General features: G+C 56.2%; 2 protein-coding genes and 1 long non-coding RNA gene across 3 annotated transcripts in view; 1 reads left to right on the forward strand and 2 right to left on the reverse strand.

Annotated features, from left to right (window-relative positions):
• Window positions 1-7: 7 nt before the first annotated feature.
• On the forward strand, window positions 8-936 carry LOC119094013 (uncharacterized). The gene is made up of 2 exons (XR_005093737.1): window positions 8-87; window positions 212-936. It is a non-coding gene; the product is annotated as an uncharacterized LOC119094013 (long non-coding RNA).
• A 371-nt stretch (window positions 937-1,307) lies between these two features.
• On the reverse strand, window positions 1,308-26,198 carry LOC119094403 (uncharacterized). Its single transcript, XM_037217463.1, has 13 exons — window positions 25,986-26,198; window positions 16,677-16,873; window positions 12,616-12,723; window positions 11,421-11,511; window positions 7,934-8,105; window positions 6,605-6,789; window positions 6,142-6,326; window positions 5,509-5,625; window positions 4,554-4,639; window positions 3,021-3,174; window positions 2,630-2,768; window positions 1,595-1,855; window positions 1,308-1,391 (listed from the first exon to the last, which is right to left on the reverse strand). Exons 1-13 carry the CDS (start codon window positions 26,196-26,198, stop codon window positions 1,308-1,310), a joined length of 1,992 nt encoding a protein of 663 aa, XP_037073358.1.
• The window catches only part of LOC119094404 (kelch domain-containing protein 2), a 101,036-nt gene continuing 100,029 nt past the window's right edge, over window positions 26,195-27,201 (reverse strand). Inside the window, exon 6 of the mRNA XM_037217464.1 lies at window positions 26,195-26,279. Coding sequence (XP_037073359.1) covers window positions 26,195-26,279 — 85 coding nt within the window. The remainder of the gene's footprint in view (window positions 26,280-27,201) is intronic.

Consider the following 27,201-nt stretch of genomic DNA (forward strand, 5'->3'; position numbering starts at 1 on the left):
GTTGCAGGTGCGCGGTCGCGGCCCGACACGAGTTCGCAGGAGAGCGGCGAGCCGGCCTCCGACACGCTGGAAGAGTCGACGCACGAGGTACCGGTGACGTAGCGGCCGCCGGCGACGCGCGCGCGCCGCGCCCGTCCGACTGACTGTCAGCGCGTGTGCCTGTGGCCGGCCGGCGGCGCCGCGAGGTCATGACCGCGCCTCTGTCTTGCAGACGGAGACGTTTGACTCGGCCTCGTCGAGTAGCGCGTGTCTGACGTTCGAGTCGGCCGCCGATCACACGTGATGGCCGCGCGGCGCCGGGCGGTGACGTCACGGGCGGCCCGGCCCGACGGCCAGCCCGCTCGCCCGTCTCTAGAGGTGCCAACACACAGCCGCCCACCACCCGTGTGTACATAGGATAATTATATTCTATTCAAGATGCCGTATTGTGTAACAACATAAGTATACCAAATTTGTTATTGTTATTTTTGAAGAATTCCACTGGGGTGTGCGTCGCTCCTGTCAGCAGTTGCTTGAGCTTACGTTTGAGAGGGGCGGACACGCGCTCGCGCGCGCGCGCGCGGCGAGCCTTGTGAGCGCTGTCAGGCCTTGTAGAGGCGGGGGACCGGCGGCAGCCGCCTGGTGCGATCCCTGCGGAGTTGAGTTTGGCTCGGTGCGGCGCCCCGGCCCGGGCCCGGCGGCGTGCGCGGCCGCCGGAAGCTTTATGGGCCGCGGAGGCGCGCGGCGCACTTAATGGCTTGACTGTGTCTCTCCTGTTGACCAAGATTAGGACGGGCTGGCTCCGTAATCTTTGTGGCCCGGGAGCGGGCGAGGCGAGACGTGTATGTAACCGTGCACAAAGAGCGTATTGCGATTTAGTACTGTACCTATTTGTTCTTTGTCAGACCATTTATACTTGCAGCGTCGCCAACCAGTTCAGATAAACGAATGATTCGATGTGGCGTTTGCTGATTGGCTCCGGGTTGGTGCCGAGCGATGGGTTGACGTGAGGTGGACGAGGATCGGAGCCGTCGGGAGTTGCCTTCGAGGAGAGAAGACAACAGTGTCTTGTGGCCCGAGAAGACCCAGTGCCGAGGCGCGAGAGCAGGCTGACTGACGGACGAGCGGACCTCCCCGCGTCCGCTGACGCCGCCTGAGGCCACACACCCGCGCCGCCTCACTCGTGTGTATTCTCGCGACCCACCAACAAAAACACTCGCCCAGGCGATCGCGCTCGCGCCTGTCGTTCTGTCCCGCAGCGGGGGCGGGGAGGGGGCTGGCCCGAATGAGAGGCGGTCGCTGACGTCTCGCGCCAGTTCGGGTCGCCGTCAGGCGGCAGCAGAAGCTGCGTCTGTCCCGCCGACAACATCTGCCGTCACATCACCCGCCCCTGCTCGGGTCACCTCACGACCCTGCTCGTTGCCCCGGTCACATCATCATGTGCGGCACACGAGCTCGAGCTCCGGCCGTGAGCTGCCGCCACGCCCGCCTCGTCCCCCCCCCCCCCCCTCCCCCCTTCACAACCCTCGGGCGCCGGCCGGACCGGCTCTGCTCAGAGCAGCCGCGGGAGGAGGCCGGCCGCCAGCAGCAGCGCGGTGGTCGCCGCGCCGGCCGCCGCTCCCGCCGTCGGCGCGTCGGGCTCGGTCCGCTCGCCCCAGGCGTCCCACACGCCGTCGGCGGCGATGTAGCGCTGCACGCACTGGTCGATGACGGCCAGAGGGCCGGCGCAGTCCAGCACCACCTTGTGGAACACGCGCCGGTCGAAGCGATCCCCGAGCTCGCGCTCAGCGCTGGCGCGCAGCTCCTTCAGCCGCAGCTCGCCGATCTTGTAGCCGGTCGCCTGACCCGGCCACGTGATGTAGCGGCGCACCTCGTTCTGTGGGAGGGCGGGGGAGTGAGCAGGGACGCTTGGGGTCGGGGGGGGGGGGGGCGGATATGCCGGAGGGGCGGTGCCCGCCCGGGACGTGAAGTAAGAACGTGTACCGGACGTGTTTCAAGATGTCTGTGAAAATCGAGATGAGTACGAGGGATTGGAATTTGCACAAGGTTCGTCGCACCCGGTTCTTCACGTCGGCCGCCGACCACCGGATTGGCGGAATGTGCCGGATGCGGGTGTTCGCCGTAATGTGAAGATCCGTATGTATGGGGCGTCGTCAGTTGTAGGCCTACAAGTGACAACTGTGTATTCGTAGTACTTTCTGTTTGCCCAATATAGTCCGCTCGGCTGCATTAGCACAGTAAAAGCTATTCATGGCAGCTGACATCCTCATTAAGCCATGTCATGGCTATTCGCGGATACTCATTACCAAACGTGACTCAGGGCCTCTGAGACAGCAAGCACGGGCCGGCGGCGCACGGCCGGCGCTGAGAGTGCGCAGCCCGGTTCCAGGCCGGCGGCTGAACAGGAGCCAAACGCTGCAGCCGCGCCACTGCGCAGGCCGTCACTGGCTGCTCGCCAGACACGCGAGCGCGCAGGCGAAGTCGTTAAGCCGCTTTTACTTATGCACACACGCGGACCGCATGTTACGGACAGTTACAAAGTGGAGCCGTAATGCACGGTGCCTGCTGACTTAGATCTGGCGTTAATGAAGCATGCGTGCATGCAGTGATGAATGGCGTGCGGGCCGCGGTCAGATGTGGCTCTACTCACCTCAATTTGCACCCGCGACGATGCGGTGTGATTCAGCATGTACTCTACCGCCATCTCTTGGGTCCAGTTGAAGGCGTGAATTCCGGTGTCTACCACTAGGCGGCACGCACGGAAAATCTCCTGGCTGTACCGGCCGTACCTGAACGTGGGCCGCGTGGGTCCCGTGTCAGTCTAGACATTCAGGCAACATTCTTGCTGCGAGCGATCTAAGGACGGTCCCAGACAAAGACCATTCTGAGGTTATTGCCTCCAAGAAAGATCATATCGAAAATGGAGTCCTCCAGCCATCAACAGTACCCATGAGCTTCTTTCGAATTGCTCAATTCGACCTGGCGGCGTTTAACTGCCGATGGTTTAGGAATACTGCTGGCATGGCTGCCCCTACACTCACCTGTCGTAAGGGTCCTCGTAAAGCCCCATTTCGTGGCCGAGGTACTCTGAGTAGAGCGCCCAGCCCTCGACGATGGCGGCGTTCAGCGGAAAGCCGGACGGCGCCTCCGAGTAGGCCGGCCCGTCGTTACCGGCCCGACGGAAGTCCGGCAGTCCTGGCGAGGTCAGGTCAGTCAGCAGAGAGATGGTAAGCTCAGGTCCAGATCAGGTCTAGGTCAGGTCAGGTCAGACCAGCTCGTGACCTGAGCGGAAAGCCGGACGGCGCCTCCGAGTAGGCCGGGCCGTTGTCGCCGCCCTGACGGAAGTCCGGCAGTCCTGGTGAGGTCAGGTCAGTCAGCAGAGAGACGGTACGGTCAGGTCAGGTCAGACCAGCTCGTGATCTGAGGAGAGAGCGGGAGGAAAGCGGAACGATCAGGTCCGCGTCGGCTGTCGACCTGATGCGAGCCGCGGATCGAGAGCGCGGATCGGGCGAGACGAGAACGCGCGGGCGAAAACCATCACACGGGAGTGACGTCACACGGGAGTGACGGGAGTGACGAAAACCATCACATGGGAGTGACGGGAGTGACGAAAACCATCACACGGGAGTGACGAAAACCATCACACGGGAGTGACGTCCGCGCGCTGGCCGCGTCTTGTTACATGGGGTCATAATGGTTACTGTCGCTGATCGGCAGGTGTAACTGCAGGGGCCTACGGGCCAATGCGTGGCCTATGCGGGGCCTATGAGCCTATGCCACGCCTTGGTAGAACTCGGGACCGGGAGAGCTTTCCCATCAAGGAAGATGACACTAAGCTTCTCCACCTAAAGCCAAATTCTTCGAACGACTAAGCCGCTCGGTGACCTCCATTTACTGGTCACGGGTGATCAATTTATCTTATTTGAAATAATCGACTTTATGAAGCGGAGCCGATAATCAATGATTTATTGTCAAGTAGACTGTCCGCTTAAGCCAGTAGAAAACGTCTGCCCATGATAATTGAGGATCCATCACCAAAAAGAATACCCGCCATCGCCGGTAGAAAAGGTCTAACCCAGGATTGCGCAAATAGGAAAGGGCCGAAGATGATGTACAAGGACAGCGATGCAGATGACGGTTTGGACCATGGCGCACGTCGATCATGAACGTGACACGAATGAAGAACCTCTTTGCAAAATGAGCGCAGCGTTCACCGGATGCAGCCGAGTAAAATAAAGCCACCTATCAGCTGAACAAGCGTTCTGCGAGATAGTCGTGCGTGGCTCTGCCAACGCCGATCCTGAGGCACGCACGCTGATCGTGTTTATGCCCGGCCTTCAGGCGGGATTATTGGTGTTTGGTTCGCGCCTTCGTGGGCTTGTCATGCCCTAGCAGTCCGATCTCAGTCCCCCCCCCCCCCCCATACCCTCCTGCCAGCACGCGTGCCAGACAATGCCGTGCAGCAGGCAGCCGATATACCTTTCTTCTCCACTAGGGACATACCTTTCTTCTCCACCACGGACATAGCTTTCTTGTCCAGTAGGACATACCTTTCCTCTCCACCAGGGACATACCTTTCTTCTCCACCAGGTAGGAGAAGTAGTAGTGGTGTCCCGGGTTGGCCTCGTGGGCCGACAGGGCCGTCATCTCGTACTTGGGCCTGCGCCAAACAGGACCCGTCAGAACATCCCAATGGGCGACCAGACACAGGCTCCTGCATCCCCGCGACGTCCTGTTTGTCCTGGGCACCAGTGTATGCACCAGCCATGAGCGGGCAGAAGTTACCGCTGGCGGGGATCCCGTCCACACCGTACAGAGTTCTCCCCGTCCACCCTGTGTAGAGCGCATACCGTGCATAGAGGTACCTGAGCAGGCTAAATCTCGACGCATCGACCCCTAGGTGGGTGCAGATTCTCGCCACTGTTATCCCCTCTCCCTCAACCCATAGCCCCGATGGTCAGCACTGGCGGAAAGGGCCCTAAACAGAACCAGACCAAAAGAAACCAGACCCGGGTGCGCGAGGCGGCGAGGCACAGGACGCTCACAGCAACGACCAACAACCCGTCAGAGAAGGCTCTCGCATCGCTGTACACTGACACCCTTCGGGCTCAGCGCGGCGAAGTCCGCTCCTTATCGAAGACCTGGCTGTCCCTGAACCTACACTAATAATATTTATCGTAACCACATACACCGACGTAACTTCAAATATTGCTGTCTTGTGCACGTGCAGGTCAGCTCAGGAGCTCTGCAGTTCAGCTCAGGAGCTCTGCAGTTCAGCTCAGGAGCTCTGCAGTTCAGCTCAGAAACTCTGCAGGTTAGCTCAGGAGCTCTGCAATTCAGCTCAGGAGCTCTGCAGGTTAGCTCAGGAGCTCTGCAGTTCAGCTCAGGAGCTCTGCATGTCAGCGCAGGAGCACCGCAGTTTAGCTCAGGAGCTCTGCAGTTCAGAAGCCCATCGCACTCGTACGACAGGCTTCTGCCGGCGTCCGAGCTCAAATCGAGCGAGGCGCGATCGGCGGCGGCGCTACTCACTGTTCGTCGAAGATGTACTTGTTGATCTTGAACTTGCCGGGACGGGAGCCATCGAAGGCGGGGATGTTGTAGGAGGCCGAAATGCCGTCCTTCTGATTGTCCGGCAGTACGTCCACTCTGCGGTGTGCAGTGCCAGCAGTGTCAGTGTCAGCCATGTCAGCAATGCCAGGCAGTTTCAGCAGCTTCGGGCGATGTCAGCCGTATCAGCCGTGTCGGTCATATCAACAGTGTCGGGCAGTGTCAGGCTGCGTTATGCACTGTGTCAAGGATCAGAGGAAGGCTGGCCCATTCCGGCCGAGCTCAGATACTGAGCAGCTGACGGCGAGAGGCAGCGAATACAGGCGATTGACCCGTCCGGTGCACATTCTCGCAGTTTACCTCCGACCGGCTGTAAATGTGCATTTGAGCTTCCTAGGTTTGGCAAATGTCGCAAAAATATCTCCAGATTTTGGAAGACCGTCTGCAGTCGATATGTCAGAAAATGAATGACGTGCAGATAGGTTGCGGTCGCAGACGTGTTACCCGCCGTTAGAAACAACAAGGACAACAATAGGTAGCTACGAGTTGTACTAATTATTCCTTAGCTGCACCAAGGTCGGTGGCGACGCCGCGACAGAAGCACGCGGCGCTTACATGATGTCCGTCTTGGGCATCTCGAGCACGACCTTCATCATCTTGGGTCGGATCTTGTCCCGGATGATCTTGGTGAAGCCGGCGATGAGCTCCTCGGATGACTCGTAGTAGTTGCTCTTGTCGGTGCGCAGCTTCTCGGAGAACTCCTGCACCGTCATGTCCCCGAAGCCCAGCTCGTCGACGACCTGGCGGTCACAGGTCATGACCGAGCGCTGTCAGCCGGCGCTCGCGGCCACCGTACTGAGATCGAGGCGTGACGTTTACTTGTCTGCTGACATCAGGGTGTGTCGCGGCCCTTTAGTTTAGCAACAGGCTGGGTAGAAAACACCACTCATGCGCTGTTGTCTGAGCAAAACGACAGGCAGATGCGCCTTCAAAGGTGAAGGAAATGCCAGACATGATACCGCATTCGACAAACCTCGTTTGTTTTATCAAGTGCGTACTGATCTGGCGATCAACTGACCTTTTTCATGTCACCCTCAATCCTTTTCACTTCCTCCAGCCCGATCTCGTGGATGTGATCAGCCGTGAGTTCCGACGAGGTGTGGAACCGGAGACATTCCCGGTAGTAGTTCTCGCCGTTGGGCAGAGATGTCGCTGCTATGGCCGGCCGCGTGTTCGGTAGGTACTCGGTCTCGATGAAGTCGGCTGAAATCGCGTATCGTGACCGTGACGTGGTCTTAATCACCCCAATTTCTCTGCAAGGGTTGAGTCGAACGATGTCAGCGGCACGTGATATTATTCGCATTATTCTGCATCGGTTGGGAATTACTTCGTAGTCTGAGTCTGTTTCATACAACTGGTTTTTATGGGCGTCGATCAGGGAAAGTGTATTTTTACACAGATCGCACAATGAAACGATTCCTGGCTTCCTAAAAAAATAACCAACTTGCGTGAGCTGGTAATACACCGTGCTGTCGGGCTCATTATGGACCTTCAAGCAATCTGTATTGGTGTGTGAATGCCCGTCGCTGGAGCGGAGCGTCAACGGCGCCTATCGTTTGCCTGGCGCCTGAGCGAAAATCGCATGTGGCAAACCAAGAGCAGGACGACTAAATGGCATGTCCCATTCGATCATGATATACGGGCCGCGAGTGGCACATCATTGGTGACATCGCATGTGAAGACACATATTTACGATTATGCCGATGACATATGGGTTTTCGGGCCGCACACAGATGAGGCGCGTCACATGTGACACACCGTTGAAGTGTCGTATGTGACACGCCGTTAAAGTGTCACATGGGACACCGTTGATGTGTCACATGAGACACACTGGTGAAGTGTCACGCGTGACACACCGTTGAAGTGTCACGCGTGACATACCGTTGAAGTGTCACATGCGACACACTGATGAAGTGTCGTATGTGACACGCCATCGAAGTGTCGCATGGGACACACCGTTGAAGTGTCATGCGTGACACACCGTTGAAGTGTCACATGTGACACACCGCTGAAGTGTCACAGGCCGCCGTGATGCGCCACTGAAGTGTTACAGGCCACCGAAACACGCCACTGAGGTGGCATAGGCTACCGTAACGCGGCCATAGACATTCTGGGCCGGAACACTGGAACGGATTTCAGCACCGCAAGGACACCAAGAAACAAACCAGGAACGTCCGTCACAGGTGATATGCTCTTTGGTCCCAGCACGCAAATGCGTACCTCATGTCAGACGTGTCACGGTGCGCCACGGCCCCCCAGTGTCCGTCTTGGTGTATGCGCGTGCCTGGAAACCACGCGGACTCCCGGCATTCCGCGCACGGTGCCGCCCCCTCTTCCACTGTCTTACCAAGGTTCTTGTAGGTCTGTATGACGTCCTCCATGATCACCCTCTTGGCCTCCTGCCGCAGCTCTTGCTGAACATCAGCGCTGATGGAGTCCGGCATGTTCAGGAACGGCTCGTAGAAGGTGGACTCCTCCACGGGTACGTCCAGCGCCCGAAATTGCTCCGGCACTGAGCTCTGCCGGCCGATCGGGGAGTCAACCCGTGCCCGTCAAGCCGGGCGATGGTGGTGTGCGGTGGAGATGACGTTACATCGACAGCGATGGAGAGCAAGAGGGGGGGGGGGGGGAGAAAGAGAGGAAGGAAGGGGGGCGAATGAGTATAAAGATGAGAGAGGGAGAGCAGGGCTTCTATGCTTCTATGCTTCTATGCTTCAGGAGAGCTATGCTTCTATGATGATACGGCAGTCCGATTTAACTGCAAGGTTAGATATCAATACGGACCATGACTGTGCCGATACGACATGACAATACGACATGGCATGACGAGTTACAGTGGGAGTGGTCCGGAGCTGGCGTTTCAGTATAGGAGGAAGAGGAGAAAGATGCATAATTGCTGCGGTGATGCTAACGACGTCGTGACAGTGGACACAGGAAAACCTCGAGCCGACGTCGAGTGGTCGCAGTTTACAGTTATAGCAAGTAGTAATTGAGTCAGCAAATTCGTTGGCGTTGTCTATGCGGTTGTGCTGTTGGGGTAAAGCGCGCCGAAAGGGTTTGCAATGAGTAGTTTGAAATTATATGCTTGTCACGGTTTACAGACCTTTTTGCGCGCAACGATAATCTTTCGCTGCCGTGTTTCTCTGGGGTTATAATCAGAACATGTGAACGGATGCATGCATCTAGAAATAATCGTGACGCTTCATGCATGCAGCCCTGGCATCATCACCACATGACAGGATACGCTGCGGTCACCACGGTGATATCACTGCCATTCTTCATGCCTGACTAACGCCGTTACTCAGAAGTCTAGCCAGTCATGGTTCGCAATCCGATGTGGGAGTGATGCACCTGAGGCGGGGAACTTTCACTTACAGCCGCGGACCATCCTTTTGAACGCGCCAAAAACAGGCTTCTAAAAACAGACCGCTAGAAGTGCGAGAGGACGAGACATTGCTGGTTTTGCAGCCATATAGATATCATCTCCGCTAATGGGGAATGCTTGCTGGGCCATTATGAATGCATTTAGCGTTAGGGCCGTAATAATAGTGGCATCATGATAAGTATACTGAAGCAGCCTTTTTAGACGTGATTTACTCGATTCTGTTAACGCCTTACGCAATGAGGCACCTGTTTTGTAAGATGGCTTACCGATACATGCCATCGTGTATTGTGGAACACTGAGTGCTGGTTTGCTGAACATCAAGCCCAAGGGTGATCGGTGGAAGGAGGCGAATCAAAAGCACCCCGTTCTCACTTTTCTCAGGACTGGCTGGATCGCACTTCAATAACGATGAGTCTGTAGGTACCTAAGTCGTTAAGTGCATTTGCGAGGAACATTATGCATATCGATGAGATTGTAGTAATAACCTTGTTATCCGTAGAAAACCAGAGGAATCGAGATAAAGATGCGTTAATTAGAACGATATTTCGGTAGCATACCTTTATCAAAACGAATAGCGGAAGTAATTTCAAAATTGCCTACCGATGATCCTACTCGATTTTGCAGGCTTTTTTGGAAACAGTTCGCCACAGTTTTTATAGGCCACCAAAATTCAGGGGATTAAACAAGGAACAATGGCCAGTCGTTACTACGATATAGTGTATATCCAACGAAGAACTAGAATACGCGAAAAATACGTGTGCATGTAAATTAATTCAAGTTAACAGGCATCACGCATCACCCTCCATTCAAACATGTAAGTGATTTCAAGTAAACAGGCACCACACATCACGCATCAGTTATGTATGCAAACGATTTCAATTAAACAGACATCGCACATCACGCATCATGTATCAGTCATACATCCAAACGAATTTAAGCTAACACACATCACATATCAAGGCACTTATCACGCTTGTATAATCAGCCATGATGAGCCCTGTGCGTTAAGGTTTGGTCGCCGACTTTTTATAAGAAATGATTTGCTTATTTTCCTCTTTGGATGGTTTTGTGCTTCGTTGATGACTTTGATCTCTAAAAGTGGCATAGGGTACATGCCTCAATGGATTTCAGCCTGAGCGTGCCTTGCCCAAAAATAGTTACCGAAAGGGGTATTTGTAAGTTGTTCGGTGCATTAGCGAGGAACATTAGTTACACAGATAAGACAGTAGTTTTAGCCTTATCCTTCGGAAAAAACCAGGAGAATGGAAATATAGGTAGGTTGATATTTCAGCAACATGCCTTTCTCGTAAAAATAGCAGAAGTGAATTCCTGAAAAATTGTTACTACGATTTCACTTAAACAGATTTCGCACATCACGCGTCGTGCATCAATCATAAATGTTAACGATTTTAAGACAACACGCACCACATGTCAAGGCACTTATCACGCTTGTATAATCAGCCATGATGAGCCTTATACGTTAAGGTCTTCCAGTGAGTGAGGCTATAAATTGAAATCTCTACTGAATCTCTACTAAAATGTATCGCTATTGAATCTCTATTGAAATCCAGTGAGGCATGTACGCCATGCCACTTTTAGAGCTCAAAGTCTTCTATAGAGCACAGGACAGTCCAAAAAGGAAAATAATAACTCACTTCCGCTATTGTTTCGAGAAAGGCATGTTGCCGAAATATCAACTAAACTTTATCTCCATTCTCCTGCTTCTTCCGAGGAATAAGACTAGTACTACTGTCTTTAAGGGGTATTTGGTTTGTTTTCAGTTTTTAGTTGTTTTTTTGTCTCGTTTGTTTTTAGCGTCTGGCAGGTGTTTCTCATACCTCAGACGAATAGGGCGCATGGACCTTCCGACATAGACTATGTCCCTTCCATGTTGTTCATACGGTTCGCACTCAATTCTGTAAACCACATTATTTTGTGTGCAAACCCCTTGAAACCCAAGCTTACATAAATGACATTTATTTCCACCCGGGCACTTTATTTCCGCCCGGGCTTCTTTGAAGACAACTTCACCAGAAACCCTTTTAACTAATTGTCGCTCTTCCAATCTATCCGTACGCGCAGCTTTGATTGCCTAACGATGTGTTTGGTTTTCCAAAGTAAGTGCTCATCTATGTAAGGTACCGTTAAGAATCCGTCGTCCGACATGACGTGTTCCCACCTTGTACCACCCATCCTACTATCTCTCTGTATCTCATATGTCTGATATGATGCATGGTATATAGCGTATGATATGACGGGACATCCCTTTATAGTCTCAAACATATTTCAGTTGCCGTCCCAGGGCACTGCAAGGGTTTTTCGTTTTGGCAGAGTCTTCCCGGCATCACTCCGCCGGGGAACCCGTTCGCAGACGCTGCCGCTGGCGCGACGCACCGGCGGCGGCGAGGTGTGCGTGGGCTGGCGTTGGCGCACCGGCCCTTCCGCTCACCATGGATACGTTGTGGAGCGTCCTCTCCTGGCTGATGCCTTCCCGCATCAGCTCCTCCAGCTCCGCCGCCTGCCGCGGGAACTCCTGCAGCCTGGGGGGCGGGGAAGCATGGCGATCGGCACCCACACCGGCGGGACATACAGCGGACATCCGAGAGCCAGTACCCGCACCGGCGGGACATGCAGTGGACTCTTGGCAGTCAGTGCCCGCACCGGTGAGACATACGGCGGACTCTTGGCAGTCATTACCCGGCCCCGCGGGACAGACAGCGGACTGTTGGCAGTCAGTACCCGCGCCGGTGAGACAGACAGCAGACTCTTGGCAGTCAGTACCCGCACCGGTGAGACATACAGCGGACTCTCGGCAGTCAGTGCCCGCGCCGGTGAGACATACAGGGGACCAGTCCCAGAGTCCTCAACTCAACTCGTCAAACATCAGCTATCGCTCGGTGGAACATACAGCACGTACCGCAGTACGCGGCTCAAATAATATGACCAAGCATAGACACGGCCAGCCGTGAGCTGGGCTATGAATTGTTCCCGATGGCTGCCACCCGTGTGAACCCGCGTGCCGTTTCGGTAGCCGACACAGCGTGGTACTGTCATGCAGAAACTGGCCCAGATGGTGGCGTGGTCAGCTGTGTCGAGGAGAGCGGCGGCTACGGGTCACGCGGACACGGCGGCGCGGCGCCGGTCTCACCCGGCCACGATCCCGGCCACCGGTTCTCGTACTGTTCGGACACCGCGGCGACGCTGACAGACTAGCGAAATCGGTCAGTCAGCGCAGACCTACGCGACGGCGGCGGCGCACACAGCGTACGAGCAGCGTACGAGCGTGTTGCCGCGGTCGCCGTTGGTCGCCGTGGTCGCCGTTGGTCGCCGTTGGTCGCCGTTGGTCGCCGTGGTCGCCGTGGTCGCCGTTGGTCGCCGCGGTCGCCGTTGGTCGCCGTTGGTCGCCGCGGTCGCCGTTGGTCGCCGTGGTCGCCGCTGGTCGCCGTTGGTCGCCGCGGTCGTCGTTGGTCGCCGCGGTCGCCGCAGTCGCCGCGGCGGCCGCGTGACCGCGCGTTGGCTGCCTAATGATCCAACGCTTCTGCGTTACGCCCTTCTGTACAGTTGAACAAGCATGGCGTGGCGACGGCATTGCTCGCGGGCCGGCGGCACTGGCTTCCGCTGCGCGTGCTGTGCTGTACACTGACCTCAGGAGCAGGGTGCGGTAGTCGGCCTCGTTGTTGAACTTCATGTAGCCGACGAGCAGCGAGAGGCCGGTGCCCACTCCGTCCAGGTACGAGATGGGAAACAGGAACCTGGCCGACACGCCAAACGTCAGACAGGACCCTGACCTGCCACTGAACCGTCAGTGCACCTGTCACTTGACCGTCGGTAAACAGATGTTCCAAACGTCGGTGGAAAGCACATCCGAAGACACAAAACAATGGTGTCAAGCTTTTAGGCGATACTGCGTCTGCGGTGTGTCTACACTGCCATGACGTCCCGGAATGGAGGTAGTTAAATATTATATAATAATTCCATCAGTCCAGGGGTTTAGTTTTCCATTCAGGGATCCAGCCTTCTCCTCGCACCCCACCCAGTACTTTGAGAAGAAAATAATTCAAGTCCTGATACAATCCGTTTGCTCGCGTCTTTCGGGCCGCAGGGGTATGCTGCGTATTTTTCACTGCTCAGGCCCTCCCCAAAACTCATGCTGCGAAACTACCCCTCTGCATCGGCTTAAATGACAGCTTGTATTTCTGCGGGAGAATTAAATTTAGCTAAAACTAGTCGATTTAATTAGACTAATTAAAATAACCGGTCATTTTGTGACTTAGGCAGCCCGACCGGCCGGGCCCATCTCGTTTTTGAGGACGCCTGTCTGCAATCACAGATCCTCCGGCCGCGAAGGCTTAGTCAAAAAGGAGCCGTACGTGGGCATGGTTCGTGCTCCGTTACTCCGTTTTCTGGTGCGAACCAAACTGCTTAGTAACAGAAGGCCCTTTTTCTTCTAAAAATGCAACGCACTGATGAACTTTCACTTCTTTTGTGGTTCGTTGCTCTGTTATAACTTAGTTTGTTACTACCTTACTTTTGCTGCTAAGGCAAAGTTGCAAGATAATAAAATAACGTGGACAAATGGAAAACATCTAGCATTTTTGCATCCAACTTCAAGAATTGATTAGACGCGACTGTTCGCTACACAAATGCTACCAATTTGAACTACCACTTGTCAGTCACGAATCTGGAGCGGCTGGTGCTTAAAAGGCAGCCATGGAAGCTTGTTGTGGAGAGAACGCATTGCCAGTTTCATGCCGGATGAGGTGTCAGCTTCCCTGCTCCACCAGCCGCGGCAGCGCTGGCGCGGCGCGCTGAGGGGCGGCGGTCGGCGGGGGCCCGGACAGGTGGTGACGGGGCTCCGGGGGCTGCCGGCCAGCCATGGCGCCGCCGCGTTCATTGCCAACATCGTCCAAATGCTGTTAAGTGTAAGCGCTTAAAAGGCGCCGCGTCAGGCGGATGGTGCTGGCTGGCGGTGTTCCACCGGGGCGTGCCGCACCACTGCCAGCGGCGCGAGCCCTCCCCGCCGCCCCCGCCGCCGTCCGCCCCGCCCCTCCCCCCGCCGCCGCCGCCGCCGACGCCGGGCGTGTTGCGTGCCACACACACGCGTCACGGTGTCACGCAGTGACACGCTGTGTCATGTGGTCACATAGCAACATGTTTTATAGGCTAAGAGTACGTTTATAATGCATGAGAATGTGGTCATGGCGAATTCCATGACACGAACGTAAAACTTTTTCAGGAACCGCCAGGTAATCTCTTGTTGCTTGTAAGTGTGTGTTCGCTTCCTCCTTTCGCGGCACAGCAATCATGTTAAGCGCCACACGAACAGTTATTAGTGCACATATTGTAAGAATCAAACACAGTGAAAGCAAGTTAAATATCTTGTCATTCCGCAGTTTGCTGACCACTTCGATGTTACGTGAACATAGCTGATCACGCACTGTTGTGAGCACAGTGAGAGCTAAGTCATGGCTCTCTTAGTTAACAGGTGGCTTGTCTTTTGACCAGAATTTCGTACCATCGTCATAGGAGAATACAAATGATAAGGGAAGGGGATGAGACCGCTTTCAGACTTGTTTATAAGTCCCGTTTAACAAGTAACAGAGAAAGTGACCAAGGTAACCTCCGTGGCATCTTCTGTGCACTTAAGAGTAACGTCAATAGCATTGCTTTTGTAGCGATTCCCGCCGATGAAAGTAGTTTGATTCTATACAACTGTACTGCGGTAAGTTCAAGCCTTTTAAATGTGAGTTTCCTGATCAGACCATCCCTGGAACACTACCATATCACCACAAATGGCGTGATCGCACTCCACATTCTATGAACATGGGACACGTAAGTTTTTTAATTGTGGAAGGTGAAAAATCATTCATGTATCAGCGAACGACTGACTCAGCGAAAAGTTGGTCAATTCCGGCGTTGATGCCATCACCAGCTACATGCAGAGTCCAGCACAGGTCCCCTTACCCGACTTATTGTCTGGCGCTGTCCGTCGGCATACTGCCGGTTTTTCGAAATCTTCCTCCGAGGAATGGGGAAGCCAGTGACGAGATAATACCACCTACTCTGCCCACCCGTCTGTCGGAGGCCACCGCCGCCGACCGGAAACGGCTTACCGTACGGAACGGGCAGTAAGGTCAGACGTCACAAAGGTCAGAGGTCAACGTCCCGCCAGAGATCGGCGTCTGGCCCCGCGTTACTGACTGGACAGGGGTCGGCACCTGGTACGTGCACAGCAGTTGTTTCTGATACCCTGCCTGCACGGAGGCCGCCATCTAATGACTCGGAGTATGTTTTGATTGGCCCAGTTGCGCCAGATAATTGGCATCACCTGCGTGATCGACTCACCGAGCGCGGTCGACGCGCTGGGAGTGAAAGCGGCCGGCCTGCCTGTTGCGTGCTACGGGCGACATGCTCGAGCATGGCGGCCTTTCTAAGGAAGCTGGAGGCTATCCAGCCTGAATCCCATGGGCGGATCTCATCTCAGAAAATTCTTTACAACAGCATTCAGATCCCGGATTTTGCGATGCATTTTTGCCGCCTGGACGGTTCCAGGCCCGCCTCAGGCTGGCGACCATCATCACCAGCTGCCCCCGGTGCCGCCGCTGTAGCTTGGCTGGCCGCAGTGTCAGCGCTCACCGCGGCCGGGACGGGGTGTGGTTCTTGACCGCAGTGCCGCCACGCCCAGCCGCCGCCCTGGCGTGTCCCGTCAGTCAGGCCCGGTCAGCTCGGCCCTGCCCCAGCCCCGTCAGCCAGGGCCGGCCAGCTCGGCCCTGCCCCCGCCCCGTCAGTCAAGACCGGCCAGCTCGGACCCGCCCCGTCAGCCAGGACCGGCCAGCTCGAATCCGCCCCCGCTCCGTCAGTCAGGACCGGCCACCTCGGGCCCGTCCCCGCCCCGTCAGCCAGGAGCGGCCTGCTCGGGTCCGCCCCGTCAGCCAGAACCGGCCAGCTCGAATCCGCCCCCGCCCCGTCAGCCAGGACCGGCCAGCTCGGGCCCGCCCCCGCCCCGCGTGCGCTGTCGGCCGCTGTCACGACACGCGCCGGCTCGCCGCCGGGGCGCGTCGAGCCGCGCCTGACATCTGCTCCACCCAACGGCTGCCTGCTGGTCTGCACGGAGGTGCAGACAGATGTTCCTGCACCGAGGCACCGCGGCGTTGCAGCCTCGCGAGCTGGTCAAGTTCGGTGTGGAGAACGGAGCACCGTTGTGTATGTCAGGGTCGCATGAGCTGACTAACGCGCTGATGATAGGCATTCGTACGCCACCCGCTGCCACGTGCGGCTAACAGCAGGCCGTATAATATATATATATATATATATATATATATATATATATATATACATGTGTGTGTGTGTGTGTGTTTGTGTGTATTATCGAACGCGATGGCGTGAAATGCATTTGTCATCACTTTAAGGCTGCGCTCATTACATCGTACCATGGTTCTCGTGTCATGGTCAAACTAAAAAATAGTCGGTCAAAAATTGGTCATCATATTCCAACGTTTTTTAAATGAGAGAGAGAGAGAGAGAGAGAGAGAGAGAGAGAGAGAGAGAGAGATATATATATATATATATATATATATATATATATATATATATATATATGCGAGCGTATACCTTTGGACAGTTTGCTAGCTCATGCAAAGATATGGAACACTTTTTTCTCGTTTCTGCTGACCGTTAAGGGCGGTGATGCAGTGTGTAACCTCACCCCATGTGGTTGAAGCCGCGAATATAGGTGGCCACGCTCTCCCGGAGGATCTCCATGTTGATCTTGTCGGTGAAGCTCTCCGTCAGCGCCTCGGTCACCTCCAGCTCCTCCAGGAACTCCTTGCAGCGGTTCCACCGCAGGTCGTACGAGGACATGGCGTACGACGTCAAGTTGGCATCGTACGTATGGTTCCCCAGCTGTGGACGGCGGAGGTCACCGTCAGGTCGCCATTCACGCCATACTGGGGCGGCCAGAACGACACGTTGGGTGCGGTTTACAGACGTGGCCCAAGCTGACCTGGATACCACCAATGAGCGCCTCGCGCGGCGTGAGACGGGCGAGGCGACGGGCGACGCTGCAGCGCCTGCGCGCCACTACACTACATAGCGATTCACGGGTTTGCAATCGTGGCTAAAACACAGCAAAAGCGTTCATTTTGTGTGAATACTGGTCGCATTGGAGAGGATGCACGCCCGAGTAATTCTTGTGGCCAAATCTTCCTCGATTTGGGCCACCGCGTCTTGCAATCGAGCTGGGCTTCGGAAGCAGTGGCACAAGCCGCCTCCCAGCCGATTACTGGTGAACGGACGAGAAGGACATATTTCAGATCCGTCAGTGAATCGCAGTCGACATTTTGCACAAAGCGTCAGGTGGCGTCACCCCCACGTCTGCCCTGGTTGCTGAGATCTGACATCAATATTTAAAACGCTTCAAAACGGGCACATCCACGGTTTGTGCACATAGGAGTGCGGCCGTCCTGCTCTGAACACATGGACTCACATCTCTGCCCACGCGACTGTCGGCCTTCTCATCAGTCAGAGAACGTCTATCCTGCTCTGACCACATGGACTCACATCTCTGCCCACGCGACTGTCGGCCTTCTCATCAGTCAGAGAACGTCTATCCTGCTCTGACCACATGGACTCACATCTCTGCCCACGCGACTGTCGGCCTTCTCCTCAGTCAGAGTACGTCCATCCTGCTCTGAACACATGGACTCACATCTCTGCCCGCGCAACTGTCGGCTTTCTCATCAGTCAGAGTACGTCCATCCTGCCTCGCCGCGACGCTGGATCATCGAGACCTGGACTCTCCCCTGATCTGTGTTCTTCACCGCTTTCTCCCTTAGCAAATTTGCAATTCCCGAGTGAATTCAACTAGAGACGTGACATTACAGTGGTATTGCAATATCGCTGGCTCACCTGACTGAATAGTCTGTATGCAAAAGCCTAGTAATGCGATCGCACCAATTTTAGAGAATTTGGCTTCTTGTCGCTGAAATCCACCTGAGCCTACGAGCAGTTGTTGAAAGCTGCTGGAAAGCGTGACGGCTAGCCAGGCAGAGCATGACCACTCAAACTGACCGTCTTCTCCAGGTTCAAGTAAGACTCGCTGGGCTTGCGGTCTCCACGTAAAATGAATGCAAGTTTTAGAGGTCGTATAATGCAGGCACTGTGTTCTGTGACGTAAAGGTGGCAGACAGGTTGAGAGAGGCAGCACCGGCCGATTGCGTGCACATGAAAATATTTTGGTTCGTTAGGCTGCTGTTTCTAACAAATGTGCTCGCGTGTTCCGTTACATGTAAACTGTGGACATCACAGACGCGTCTCCACCCATCGAGAGCTGCGCCCAGGACTAAGCCCACTGTGTGACGGTCTGGTGTAGCTGTGATGCACCAGTGCCCCGTCCATTCTTGACTAAAGCGCCGCTCGGCGCACACGTCTGTTTCTGTTGTTTGCCGCGAGTCCCTTTTTGTGCAGCGGTGGGATCCACCGAGCCGCCCGCAACGTACGCAGACGACCATGAGCTCACGTCAGCTCAAAGGCCGAAGGAAGGCGCGAGCAGCAGAAGCGCGTCGGTGTTCCACCGGAAGCGTAACAGCTAGCTTTCCCTTGCGAAGACGATGTTGACGAGCGAGCAGCAGTCCTGCGCGGTGCGTCCGACACCGCCGTCCGCGCGCGCCACCCCGCACGTTCCGGCCGGCAGTTGGTAACACAGGCGCCGCTCGGTGACCGCGTCAGATCCGGTCCTGACCTGAACAAGGCGAGCGATACGCATCGGACGGCTTGACCAGTACAACATGGTGACGTCACCTGCCTCCCGTGACCTGTATCCGGCTCCTATCGATTGGGATCAGTTCTCTCGCTCGCGCGCACACTGAGGTATCCCCTGCCACATGTCGACTGGTGACCGCGCCTCGCCGTTCACGAGCCCAAGACGCGCTCACGTGGCACGGGCCGGGTGTGGTCAGCGGGGAAACTCTCCCACGTTTATCGGGAGCTCAGCTGTCTTCACCCTTCCATTACGATCATGAGATGTAGATGCGAACCTGTGGATGCACGAAGCCCGCTGGCCGTGATTGTCGGGTGGCCACAGTCCCGTAACTTGTCGGAGCTGGATGAGAAGATAGAGCCAGAGCGACAGCGGCCCTCTCGAGAACAGACACGCCAGATAAGCATGCAACGGCGACGAGCGTGACTAGTACAAGCCACTGAGTACAACTCTGGCAAGTACGGTGTATTGCTACTCGCCACTCACCGCACCGCGTCACGACCTCAATAGCGGGGCTCACAGCCAGCGGGTGGGGTGCGGCGCGCGGCGGCGCCGGCCGGCCCGCCGCCGGTCGGGGCACACGCCGGCCGCCCTCCGCCTGGCGTGTGAGAGCGGCGCCGCGCCGGCCGCAGGTCGGAGGAGGTCAGTGGGCTTGGGCTGCCGAGGCACGCCGGGCCGCCAGCTGGGTTTGTGGGTCACTGGCGCCGCTCCGACCGCGAGGGAGGGGCCGGCCTGGGAACTGACTCCCGCCCGGCGCCGCCGTGCCGTTTTAGCAGGGAAGGGAACAACGGGCTTCGTACGGACGTGACACGTCACACCGCCGTAACGGGCGGCCCGCCGTCACACGTCACACCGCCCCGGAGCCACGGGGGTGCGGGAACCCTAGCACTGCGGGCCTTCCTGCTACGGCACTTTGTCAGCCGGGCCGAAACTGTTGGGGAAACCTTGACGTTTGGTGAATGACGATGCATGAAAAGAAGCGAGTCAAAATGTTCCTGATCACCACTCTTTCGACCATGAACCGAAACCTGGACGAGCTTCAGGACTAAGGAAGGCAGTCATAAATTACATTGCTTATGAAGGGGGAGGAAGGGCTTTGACGGATCGCAACCGAAATGCAACAAGTGGAAAGGTTTCATGCTGAACAGAGCAAAGTTGTGCTAGGTGTGTTGGTAAGCCATGCTGAAATACCAAACAAACGTTTTAAAAACGTTAGCAGGGAAGGGGTTCCCACCGAGCATAACCACTGCGTGACGAAGAAGCGTGAAAACAGCGGTTTATATCTCCGCGCCGTCAAAACATCATCTCACACTGAGCTGCGACACTGTCGCTTCTCCTAACTGTATCTGGTCTATTGGGGCTGCTTTTGGCGGCGTCTGTGTCTGCTGAGGCCATGTCGGCTCCCGCTGAGAACCTTGCATCGTCCTCAGGTCCGCAGAGCAGAGCATACCGGCTCATATAGGCTCCCGCTGAGAACCTTGCATCGTCCTCAGGGCCGCAGAGCAGAGCATACCGGCTCATGCCGGCCCCCGCTGAGAACCTTGCATCGTCCTCAGGGCCGCAGAGCAGAGCATACCGGCTCATGCCGGCTCCCGCTGAGAACCTTGCACCGTCCTCAGGTCCGCAGAGCAGAGCACACCGGCTCATGTCGGCCCCCGCTGAGAACCTTGCATCGTCCTCAGGGCCACAGAGCAGAGCACACCGGCTCATGCCGGCCCCCGCTGAGAACCTTGCATCGTCCTCAGGGCCGCAGAGCAGGGCATACCGGCTCATGTCGGCCTCGCTGAACAGCGCTCGGTGAGGGGCTCATCTGCCCTCCGCTTGCACCCATCATCTCCAAGATATAATCGCACACTAAATCTCCATCTGCACCAGCCAAAGTGTTCACGATGAGCTCGGCGCGCCGGCGCCAGGTCAGCTGGCGAGAATTACAGGCTGGGGGAGCCGCATCACGCGCTTGTATTCAGTACCGCCGCTCAGCCCCCTGCTCAGAGTGCGGCGGCCCCAGCCGCCCGAGCCGAGCGTGCGCGCGGCTCTATGCAGCACACGCCGGACGCGTCACTCCCCGCAGACGCCTCGCCGCGATCATCTGTGGCCAGGCGCCGCGTCACCGCCGGCCACGCTCCTCCACGGTCATACGGGGCGTGGGCGGGGCGCAGGGACGTGTGCAGGAAAACGCAGTGGGGGACAACTGAAAATTTTCACTGAAAAACCATAGTTCAGCGCGCTGCAGGGGCGCCAAATGTCTTGTATCGCCTCAGACAACATCACGTATTCCCGATCTGTTGAGTTTCTGTCCCCGCCGGGGTCGGACCGCCGGTAAGGCACGCGGGGCAAGCGCTGCAGAAAGCGGTTCGCCGCCGCCGCAGCGGAGAACCTTTGGACGGCTATACGGCGCGCTGCAGGAGGGCCGGCGGGGCCCGGCGGCGACCATTGCATGCATGCGTTGAGTACATGGTGTCGCACGGCGGCGAGCAGGAACGCGTGGATTTAGGATGTTTTCGCCGGAGAAATGACCTGAAGGCTACGCAAAATGCCTTGCGGTTAGACCACAACCAGAAGAGAGCGACTATGGTGCTTCTTTGACTTCGTTAACAAGCGCGTGCAATTCTTCTTTGACTCTGTCTTCACTGGAATGCCATTCTGAACCACGGTGATATCGACGAGGGTGCTCGCCCGCCCCCTCCTCTCCCCAGTTTATGGAAGGTTTCATCCATGGGAGTGCTGACACCGGCTATATTGGGCGATACAATGCTGGAGCTAAGTTGTGAATAGCAGCAGCCATAGCGATGACAGATGCAGCGTGTAGGCTGGAGCTATACTCGCTATCCTCCCACGAGCTAAAGCTGGCAGCCCATTCGTCACTTTCGCGAAAGTCTGCACCATGAGTAGAATATTCATCACATTCACATGGGGCGTTTGATGGGAAGCAGCCGATTCAACCACTCGTAAAACCTCACATTCCTACCAGCGGTTTTGAAACAACAGGCACGTTCGGCTCCTTCGCAGAACTTTGTGCTTACACCGGGTTCTGGACGTTCCACTTACTTGATGTGTTCGCATCAAACTTTTGAACCACCTGGGAAACATGTAACGATTTTCGGACGGGTGGAATCGGATGTCAGATTTACCAAACTCCTGCGAACGCACCGAATGACCCAAATGCTTTGAATCGGTCGGCAGCCATGCACAGCTTGATGCATGACTCGAATGGGCCAAATCGGCTATCCGCTCTTGGATCGTTGTCTTCGTACCTCTATGCTTCACTCAGTGACAGCGTGTGAATTCAGTGACGATTTGGCACGAGCCGCATGACGGATAAAGGCGAGATATCGCCGTTTGGATGTCCGGGTGCCGTGTTTGACGATCACACGATTTCGAATGTGTGGGTGCCGTATTTGGCAGTCACGCGGGTTCGTATCGTCGTCTCTCTCTCGGCTGATGTGAACAGTGGCACATATCACCAAGCATGCTTCCACCAAGCATGTACGCAACTAACACAAGGTACTTGTGGTCAGGTCATCAGTGACTTTTGGCCAGGTTGGGCTGTTTTTGTGTTTCCAAGTCATCAGATGACGTCAAAACAGATTATACCTCCTTAAGCTGAATGCGCAGTTACGTATCTGGTTTTCATAACCGGTAGCCTGCCTAAGCGATCGTTACAAACAAGCTATCAACGGCGGCACGACCACATACGTACCCTCCGCTCCCACCGGGCTCTGTGCTGAAGCCGTCCACCAAACGGCTTCAGTACAGAGTCCGGTGGGAGCGGAGTGTGCTGCAGGTGTGCTGCCGTGGCACACCTGGTGGTGTGCCACAGCAGCACAAAACAGCAACGCAACGGCACGTTTCTTGTTCGCCGCCGTTGCGAAGTTTTCCGACGGTGAACACAGACGTCTGAACCGTAGGGGACACAGACCCGCGGTAGACACAGACACAGACACAGACCCGGCAGACACAGACACAGAGCCGGCGGTGACACAAACATCTGAGCCCGTGGTGACACAGACTTCTGGCCCGGCGGTGACGTAAGCCGGGAGATGTAAGATACAACATAAGTAAGAAAGATTTGATGACTGATTGCAAGGATCGGCGAGTGAAAGTTCACTGTTACAAGAACGGCAATAAGAATGTTGGAAGCAAAACATAACGATGTCATGATAATGCTATTCATATATTAGCAGCCTTACACAATTTCGGGAGAGCGACATTTTAATTTGGAACCACAAACCCTATCAAAGCACACCACGTGTTACGATCCGCCACACTCTATTGCAGATGGAATATTATAGTTAATCGCCATATTACGCATCATAGTCACACTATGCGTAGCTATCGGCGACATTTATGCCCGACCACGCATTCATAACTAGCAGCTGGCGTTCGTGATCACGGTTTGTTTATATAGGCTGGTAACATCGAACTCCTCAATCTCGACCAGCTGTGCCTCGCGTTTGCACTGAAGCGTCAGGCTGCTCCAGCCTACATGAAACCGTCTATATGGCGTCGCGGGTCACCTGCGATGACCGATGGACCGCACCTATTTTCGTTGATCACCAGGGCTCGAACTTTTAATGCTTTTTTCTGCGCATCGCATCCAATTCTGTGCTGTTCACAAAAAAAATGCGGCTTCCATCAGCCTGTTACGGAAGGTCATATCTCCACCATCAAAACTATTTGGAATGAATGAAGTATTTGCGAGCAAGTATACACATTTTGCATCGAGGGACGCAAGTTTGAATTACCGAAGATCGAGGAGAAATCAGGTTTTGGAGTGGGTTAGGTTAGCCTTATCGGCTCAGTTCCCCCCCCCCCCAACGAATTTTAGAAGGTAACATCCCTGCCCTGTGTGATCTTGCACATACAGCCTTCTGAATGGTCATGATATTGACATGTTCTAAGGACACTGAGTGAGGTCTGTGATGTTTATTTGAAGGACTCTGAGGGAAGGAAAGGAAAAACTGACCAGACAAGACATTAAATGACATTCACACGACCATTACATACATCAGTTTATTGTCTCTGTGATATGCCATGTTTAAGATGGTGTGTCACGTGACTTTCGATCTTTCGACCTGTCGTTGCTTTATCCTTGAAGGCCTTCGGAAAGGTCATGAACCGCGGGGGCGCTACTGATGACCTTCAAACCTCTAGAAGCAATGGACAACTTCGGCGCGCACAGCCATGAATGCGCCGCGGAACGCCGTCTGTCAAAATTTTCGCCGCCCAGAGATTCGAGAACGAGGTCACAGGCCAGAAACCTGAGAGAGTTGGCAAGTGAACGACGGGCCCGTCTGCGATCTCCTGCTGTTGGAGACGATCAGAGACTCGGGACAGCCTCGGGGCACTCTGCCATTCACAGCCGCGGAGACTGTGCGGCCGCATGAGCCTCCGGCCGGTCAGGCTGCGGTGGCCGGCCGGTCCGGCTGCGGTGGCCGGCCGAGCCGGCTATGGTGGCCGGCTGGTCCGGCCCCGTACGCCAACCGGCGTGGAGGTCGCCGGCCGACCTGCCCACCGACGGGTGCCGCGTGTTGAGAAAACCCGTTGTTGTAAAGCCTTGCAACAGATTCGTTTTCGATGGTGCAAGGCTCAAATTATGGTGATCTAGATCAGTGATGGACCAGCCTATCGGGGGTTGCAAGACCCAGAGAGACTCTCGATAGCGGCACTAGCCGAGCAGCGTACTGAGACTCTCGAAGCGACGCCGGCTCGGGGTGCCGCTTGAAAACCAGATAAAGGTTTGCCGCTTGGTATTCGGGTCGAGGACGCCGGACGGGCGGCGGGCCCGCGGGGGCGGCAGGGGAAAGAGGGGCAGGCCGGGACACAGACAGTGGGCTGGCCAACCGCGGCGGGGTGAGAGGAAGACTGGTAGAAGTCGGGCTTTGCCCGTACATCACTCCAACAGCACCGGGGTCTCGTCCTTCCTGTTCTTATGCCCACATCCAACGTCCACCTAGATACTGTTGGTTTATTGGCACTATTTTTATTCAATTATGCGAATGACTAAATTCATGCCGTGATTCAGACGGCTGTTACAGCTCAGCGACAGCGCCGCTTTAAGAGAGGGAACGGTTTGAGTGGGTAATACTGATGGGGCCTGCTGGGCGGCTGCCACAAAACGCAACTCCACCTCACAGACAAGTCCGCCTCGGGCGTCGCCTGACCACCAGGTCTCGGTCACACATGCCACCCGATCTCGGTCAGCCGGTTGCCAGGTCCCGTCTAAAATAGGACACACCTGGGTCCAACTGGTCCGACAGAACGGGAACGTCCGCACCAGGCCCGCGATTCTGCGGTCCCGCGACGGTGCCCGCTGGAGTCATCAACTTAACAGGAGCTTAGAGGAGGGAGAATGGGAGAATTGGTCAATAGAGACTCGCAGAGCGAACTGGAGAGAATTTTCTGACGCTGACCGAGACCTAACGGGGGTGGGGGGGGGGGGGGGCGGGTGGCGGCGATGGAGAGGGGCGCTCCGCGGAATACGCAGACGCGATTCGGATGTTGCTGCTCCTGTCGCAGGCGCCCTTGGATGACTCCCCCCGCATCCCTCCACCTGCACGCGGCCGGCAGACCTGTCAGGTGTAGCCAGTACACGGGGCACGGGGGCGTGATGTTAGCGCATTACCGAAGGCCGGATCCTGGCTCCAGACCAGGCCTGGGAGTCCCCCGCATCGAGGCCCGGGCAAAAACGAACTTTCACGTTGTGCAAAGGTATTAATGCTAATCGGGCGTGTTCCACTGATGAACGATAGGGTTCCAATGCACGCTAAGGCGTCTGTTAGGGGCGTATGGAAGAACACAATGGAATTAGCGCAATTTCTGGCACAGCTTATAACAGCCTCACATGTTTTCAATCCCCTGATTTCTTTCGTGCCTTCTGCAATTTTTCACTGCCAGCGTTCATTCCCATGCATAGTAATGCATATTCATGCTTGCAAATTTGCACGTGTCCGTTGCCCCGCCCCCTTCCCCAAATGAACCCGTCCCGGGCGTCAGTGACAGCAGACAGCTGTGCAAAACACTGCCCGCTGAACCGTGGCCTGTCATCACTCTATCACACGGCTCTGGGTATGCGTTGGCAGTTCAAGAAGTCAGGCAAAAGGCAGCTACACACGCGCAAAGGAAGTACACAGCGGGTTTGTGGGCCGGTGGCGTGGGTAACGCTGCAACTGAGAGCAGCCCACATTGTTCTGCTTGCCAGTTCCGGTTTCCCAGATCTTTGACTCGACGGTTTTCCCTTCGATCGTTCCGATTTACCTGTGTGGCGAACTCCGGATTATCCTCCAATCTCCACGCAAAGAACTCCTCGAAGAGCTCGCGGACTTTCTCGGCAATGTCCGCCTTGGACGGCGCATTCTCCAGCGTCTCGTAGCTGTCCTGGGCGGCCGGCGTGTGCGGCAGCAGCAGCAGCAGCAACGCTAGCAGCGGTACCACGCCTCTCGCATCCCCACGCACCACCATCCCGGTCATCGTGTCACTGCCGCCGGCCGGCTGCCCGCACCCCGGCGCTCGCGGTTGCCCATCAGCGCCACACTGCGGCCGGCGGCCGAACTGCCGCCCGGCGCTGGAGAAAGCGGCCGGTGCGCCGGTGCCGCGCTGCTGAGGCGGCCACCCGCCGGCGGCCGGCGGCGGATGGCGGGTGACGGGACGCACGCGGCCCGCCCCCTGACGACACGTCCTGCGGGACCCGCCCGGACGCATCAGCGGCCGGCCGGCAGCAGCGCGCCGAGCGACATCAGCCAGGAGGACCGTGTTTGGAGTGAGGCCAGGCTTGGCAACGGATATATCAGTGCTGAGGAGTCAGACAAGGCACGTGGAGGGGGGGGGGGGGGGGGGGCAGAATTGGGTTCTGCATGTGCTGGGCATAAACCAACTAAGCGTGAAAACCCGCAAAGGCGTGCGTTGAACATCAGAGCATCGCACATTACACCTGTCCTGGACACACCGGTGCTTGTGACCATAGCGCTTGCGTAAGGCCTGCAGAGTTGCCTAACGGCAAAACGCGGCACAAGTCCTGGGTTTTATTGTGCGATGACGCCACCGCGACGAACAGGATAAGACAACCTTCGAGAATCCCTTTCCCAGCACCCTTGCCGTGCCGAAGATCGCGCAAAACATCAGATGGTGCAAGTGCTGCCGACCGCGTCTAACGCCATCCTACTGTTAAGATACGAACAGGCCAGTTCACCCCGCCTGGCCTGCCGCAGCTGGCTGGGGGGGGGGGGGGGAGGAGTGGGAGTGAGATAACCGCCCCTGCAGCGGGTCCCGGCGTGGGGGTAAGATAACCACTCCTACAGCGGGCTCCGGCGTGGGAGCATATACATCATCACAGAAAGACTGACACACCAAAGTCAGCGCTCTCACTACGACAGCAGTGCTGTGGTAGCACCCCAGCCAGCCGTATCTGTGGGCTTGACGCGGTAAAGCCGGGCGAGGAGCACCGTGAGCGGGACGTGGCCTCCTACGACACGGT

Source organism: Pollicipes pollicipes, unplaced genomic scaffold (genome assembly GCF_011947565.3).
Source record: "Pollicipes pollicipes isolate AB1234 unplaced genomic scaffold, Ppol_2.1 Scaffold_4002;HRSCAF=4701_pilon_pilon_pilon, whole genome shotgun sequence".
Lineage (NCBI taxonomy): Eukaryota > Metazoa > Arthropoda > Thecostraca > Pollicipedomorpha > Pollicipedidae > Pollicipes > Pollicipes pollicipes.

What these genes read in the sequence shown, in the direction of transcription:
- LOC119094403 (XM_037217463.1), bottom strand. Translation starts at nt 26,198, where the DNA reads ATGACCGGGATGGTGGTGCGTGGGGATGCGAGAGGCGTGGTACCGCTG. An exon ending in TTGAGGGTGACATGAAAAAG is followed by an intron (nt 6,327 to 6,604) that starts GTCAGTTGATCG and finishes TGTGACCGCCAG; the next exon opens with GTCGTCGACGAGCTGGGCTT. An exon ending in AAGTACATCTTCGACGAACA is followed by an intron (nt 4,640 to 5,508) that starts GTGAGTAGCGCC and finishes TGTTTGGCGCAG; the next exon opens with GCCCAAGTACGAGATGACGG.